The sequence below is a fragment of the Oreochromis niloticus genome, linkage group LG9 (genome assembly GCF_001858045.2).
Source record: "Oreochromis niloticus isolate F11D_XX linkage group LG9, O_niloticus_UMD_NMBU, whole genome shotgun sequence".
Classification (NCBI taxonomy): Eukaryota; Metazoa; Chordata; class Actinopteri; order Cichliformes; family Cichlidae; genus Oreochromis; species Oreochromis niloticus.
The window spans coordinates 31379142-31384623 of record NC_031974.2 but is presented as its reverse complement, the minus strand read 5'-3'; the positions used below and the strand labels follow the sequence as shown (position 1 = coordinate 31384623).

Sequence of the window (5482 nt, the reverse complement as noted above, 5' to 3'; positions counted from 1 at the left end):
ACAGCGGCCGACAGCGCTGTAAACAACAGTAGACTTGTGCGTAACAAGCAAGCGAATAATGCAGAAAACAGATTTTTAGACGGGAAACTGTTCTTGAAGTACAGAGAGAGAGGAAGAGAGAGAGAGCTGTGCATGAAGTGTGATTTTATCGTGGTGGAAGCAAAACAGTAAAAATCAGAGTGATTTCATGACGATGTTTATGTGAAGTGTAGTTTGGATCTTCTTTTGCTGCTGGTTCAGTCAATATTGTTTGGAGAGAGATAAAACTAACAGCTTTAGAATTAGCGCAAAAAGGGCGTGAACACAAAGCGCGGACCTGCCGAAACATCAGAATCAGCGAGCTGTCGGCTTTCAGCCCCGACCGTGTCCGTGCAGTTGTTGTGCCGAAAAGTGATTGTCTGCCAGAAAGTGATTGCCGTCCGCGGGACCGCGTGCAGCCGCTTAAAGCTGCAGCGCCCGTCGGGTGAGAAAGGTGACATCTCACTGATTCTGGTCCGCGGGTCCGCGCTGTGTGTTTACGTCCTTGTGCAGAATCCGTGTACCTGCTCTCATTTACTGTCTTGGCTGTTTGGTGGTTGTTGAAATTTTGTGAGGTTTCACCTGAGATTCTGGTGTTTCGGGCAAAATAAATTTATATTAAAAAATCGATTCAGGATTTTAATGAATCGATTTCATGTTATCCAAGCCAGAATCGATTTTAATCGATGAATCGATTATTAAAACCCACCCCTACTGTCAACATTGAAACTGTACAAGGTGGTTCTCAGACAGTAGAGCTGATAGTAGACACTGGAGCTTCTGTGTCTATTCTGCCAGAAACTATCTACAGACAGTATTTTGCAGACTGTTCACTGATGCGACCTAAAGTCAAACTACTTACTTATGTTAAAGATGAGTTAGCTGTGATGGGTCGTCTGCCTGCATCAGTTGCACTGCATGCACAGAATGAAAAAGTTCCTGCTTCCTTCTACATTGTCAAAGCTGGTTCCCCGCTACTAGGCCTCGACCTCATTAGAGCACTGAATGTCTGCATCGTCGGAGGCAAAGTGGACCGCATTCAGGATGAAACTGCAGATGAGCCTGATTCTACTAACCGGAAGTCTGCTGTATACAATGTTGATCCTATTCCACCAGCTCAACTTGGATGTGTTAAAGGGTTCATACATAAAGTACAGGTAAACAACAATGTGCAGCCTGTACGTCAAAAGCTGAGACGCCTGCCATTAAGTGTACGTACAGAGGTATCAGCGGAACTCTCTCGCCTACTCAAAGCTGGCATAATTGAAAGGATCGATGCAGCTGAGTGGGTGAGTCCTCTGGTCGTGGCGCGGAAGCGCAAAAGGGAGTTGAGACTGTGTGTTGACCTTCGTGAACCCAATAAGAGTATCATTGCTGACTGCCATCCTCTTCCTCATATGGAGGATCTGTTTTCTGAGTTGGCGGGTGCCACTCACTACAGCCAGATTGACCTGAGCTCAGCATACCACCAATTACCTTTGCATCCGGAGAGCCGCAAGCTGACTGCTTTCATCACTCATGAGGGACTGTTCCAGTTCACACGTGTTCCATTTGGTCTAGCATCAGCACCGTCGGCTTTCCAGAAAATGATGCAAACGGTCCTGAAAGATCTTCCTGGTGTTCGCAACTACTTGGATGACATCATCGTCTATGGAACATCAAAGGAGGTGCATGATACGCACCTGCAAGCTGATCTCCAACGTCTCAGAGACGTCGGCCTGCAGATTAACACTGGGAAAAGTTCCTTCTGCCAGTCACACATTACATTCCTGGGCCATGTAATCTCAAAGGAAGGCCTACGTCCAAGCCAACATCACCTTACTGCTATTGCTGAGGCTCCTGCTCCAAAGGATATGGCTGCATTGCGCTCATTCCTGGGTGTGTCATCCTGGTTCAGTAAATTTATTCCAGATTATGCTACACTGGTGGAGCCACTGCAACAGTTGCTGAAAAAAGACATGAAGGTTGAACTCCAGTGGAATGAGGCAGCACATGAGAACTTCAGTAACCTGAAAAAACTCCTTCTGAAAAGTCCTGCACTTGCCATCTATGACCCTGACTTACCTGCTTTTATCACCACAGACGCATCAGACAATGGGCTAGGAGCTGTGTTGACACAGTTGCATCCAGATCAAGTGGAGCGGATTGTGGCGTTCGCCTCCCGAACTCTGCCTCCAGTACTCCAGTACTCCACCACAGAAAAGGAGGCGTTAGCCTGTGTCTGGGCCGTGGAAAGATGGCGTACATATGTATGGGGCCGCAGATTCACGCTTCGTACTGACCACCAAGCTCTTACTACCCTTCTCAGCACCAAAGGTATGAACAGAGCGGGCATGAGAATCGCACGATGGTCTGCAAGGTTGATGTGTTTTCAGTACGATGTGCAGTACTGTCCTGGTGTTCAGAATGTCATGGCAGACTGCCTCTCACGGGTTCCCCTGATGTACCCCAGCACTGACATTGATGCTGAAAAAGACCTTCTCCTGGAGATAGCTGAAGTTTCTCCTCTTTTGACAGCAACACCGTTGTCGGATTTTAAAGCTGAATGTGAGGACTGCCCTGACCTTTCTCTGCTACGACAGGTTATCCGCTCAGGCTGGCCTAAGGTGAAAAAGTCTCTCCCAGCTGAGATGCAGCCGTATTGTGGAATCACCGTTGGTTTTCCAGGGGACACGTCTGGTGGTCCCAAGGTCCCTGCGAGAAAAGGTGATATGCCTCGCACACAAAGGTCACCAGGGCATAGTTCGCACAAAGCAGCGGCTCAGAGAGCTTTACTAGTGGCCATCCATGCGATTCTGTCATCATGCTCAGTCTGTCAAGTGTGTGACAAAACGGCCAAAACTGTTCCTGCTCCCCTACAGCCGGTTCAGTTTCCAGATGGTCCCTTTCAGCATGTGGCCGTTGACATTGTTGGACCTTTTGACCGTGGGTCGCAGGACTGCAGGTTTGCTATCACACTGGTCGATTACTTCAGCAAATGGCCAGAAGTAGCCCTTACTTCATCAGCTACTACAGACACTGTTATTAGGTTCTTGTCTTCAGTCTTTGCACGGGAGGGAAACCCTTGTGAGCTTATGACAGATAATGGACAACAATTCACTTCATCTGCCTTTGCTGATTTCCTGAAGGAAAGGGGCATCAAGCACATTAGAACAAGTGTCTACCACCCTCAAGCGAACGGGTGTGTTGAAAGATTTAACAGAGTACTGAAGGACTGTGTTCAGGCTGCACAGGTGTCCCAGAAGCCGTGGAAGCCTGCCGTAACGGAGATGCTACAGAATTACCGTGCTACAACTCATGCGACAACTGGAGCTGCTCCATTTCAGCTTCTCAGAGGGAGACCAATGAGAACAAAGCTAAATGTCCTGCCATTTCCTAAAGATACAGGACAGTATGACCAAATCAGGGCCAGAGTCTTTCACCAGCAGCGCAGGAGTAAACGCTACACTGATGGTAAGAGGGGGGCAAAACCTCCCCAGCTTGTGATCGGTGACAGGGTGCGGATACGTAAACCTTTCCGAGTGGGGAAGGGAGAGAGACAGTTCACTGATCCACTGTCAATGCAGCAACAGACTGGACTGAGCACCTTCATCTTGAGTGATGAAAAGAGATGGAATGCAGCCCATCTCTCACCCTGCCGAGCAGAGAATGCTGAGCCGTTGCAGGCTAGTAAAGAGGTTGAAAACAACACAAGAGAAACTCCTAAAAGACCTTCTGTTCCTAACAGACTGAGACAGTTACCAGCTTGGACTACATAAGGATTATGTAATGAAATAAGTTAGAAAAAAATGGGAAAATAACACGCTTGAGCTGTTGAATGGTAATGTTAAGTTCTATACAGCTAAAGTATAATAGATGATTTTGTGAAGTTTTCTTGACTTAAAGTTGTTAAGTTACTACAGTAACCTTAACTGTACAAGTATTCATTATAAAGAACGATTTAGGCACCATGACAAGATGGGTATTTTAAGTTCACAGGTATAGTTCAAACACCCAGAAGTGTTATAAGTGAAATAGGTTCAGCAAGCAGTATTAAAAATGCTGTCGGGTTGCAAAATCTACTACTGATAATGTTATGTGCAAATAGTAATGTTACCATACTAAGTAAGTTAATACTGAGGTAGTAGAATTCTGTGAGAATGAGGAGAGATGTTATGTTTACATACACTGCTAAGATGGTGAAGGGTTGCTTTACAGGGGGACTGAATATGAACATATACTCAGTTACCAGTAGGGGGCTCTGTGAGTGATAGAGATAGAAGGAGAGAGGAAGAAGAAAGTGTTGTGGCATGTACTAAATGGCTAACTACTGCTGAATACACGTTCCATTATAAACCAAGCTCCGTCTCCGTTCTTCTGTCGAATACACCACACCGACCTGACATATAGACACAGACAAACAGATACAAACATCCATTCCCACCCTCATGCTCTCATATGCAAATACTCAGCACTCACCCAACGTGGAGACAGACATAAATAGACACTGTACACACAATCACACTCCCCAAGCGTACTCTATACCCCAGGTCTAGGTACCCTTGCCCCTAGAGGGGGAAACTGCACCCAGACCCAGGTAGTGTTACCTGGGATGGAGAGAAGCACACCGCCCTGACTCCGCAGCAGCAGGGAGGCGCATTCCAAACCCCAATCAGATGGCCAGCTCCTCCTCCCAGCCCCGCCGCTCCAACAGGCAACAGAGAATGGGGGTGTGTGAAGACTCCAAACCTCCCTCCGCCCGCTCATATTTAGTGTTGATGCATGTGTGTTCTAAGGTGCAATTAAAACCAAGGAGGGCATGGAGCTACCTGCCAGAGAGCAGCAGGTAAGCACATAGCCCCTCCGGATAGCCCTCAATGTATACGTGTATTTAAAATTGAGAGCTGGGCAATGGCGCCGAGGTGAGGTTGTACACCCTGACGGTCTTCTGGATGCCGTGTAGCGTGCCCAGCCCCAAGGTCCTATATGTATATGTTATGAGAGTGTGAGTAATGTGAATGTCTAAGTTGTGGGATAAAATTGAGGCACAGGCAGCCAGAAGGGGACAGACAGGGGTGATGCCTCCCCTGCACCCTGGTGACACACCTTTACCCCAAGGCCCTGCATGTGTGGGTGATTGTGGTGGAGCGGGAAGAGGGAGGCAGCTGGAGATGGGGAGGGAAGGAAGGGAGGGGCAAGTGGCCCCTCCCTGGGGCCAGCTCCCCCCCTGACCCCAGTAGGCACCCCCATACTCTGGAACCTACCAGGCCAAGGGGCCCAGGCCCATCCGGACCGGGGCCCAGTTCAGCAGCGCCGCCCGGCCCCACAGAGCGCGGGGCAGCCCACCTGACCCCACCACAGAGAAAACTGCACCCACCCTATCATCCACTCATCTCCCAGACTACACAAGACAATAGACATCCAGGTTGAGTTTTTGGGATCATCTAAATGATTGGTAGGGATGTATAAATGTGCCTCGGCTCAC

At 48.4% G+C, this 5482-nt stretch overlaps 1 protein-coding gene across 1 annotated transcript; it reads left to right on the top strand.

The window, feature by feature from the left end:
* The first annotated feature begins 905 nt into the window (after positions 1 to 905).
* On the top strand, positions 906 to 3776 carry LOC106096529 (uncharacterized protein K02A2.6-like). Its single transcript, XM_013264400.2, has one exon. It carries the CDS (start codon positions 906 to 908, stop codon positions 3774 to 3776), a length of 2871 nt encoding a protein of 956 aa, XP_013119854.2.
* Positions 3777 to 5482: the final 1706 nt, after the last annotated feature.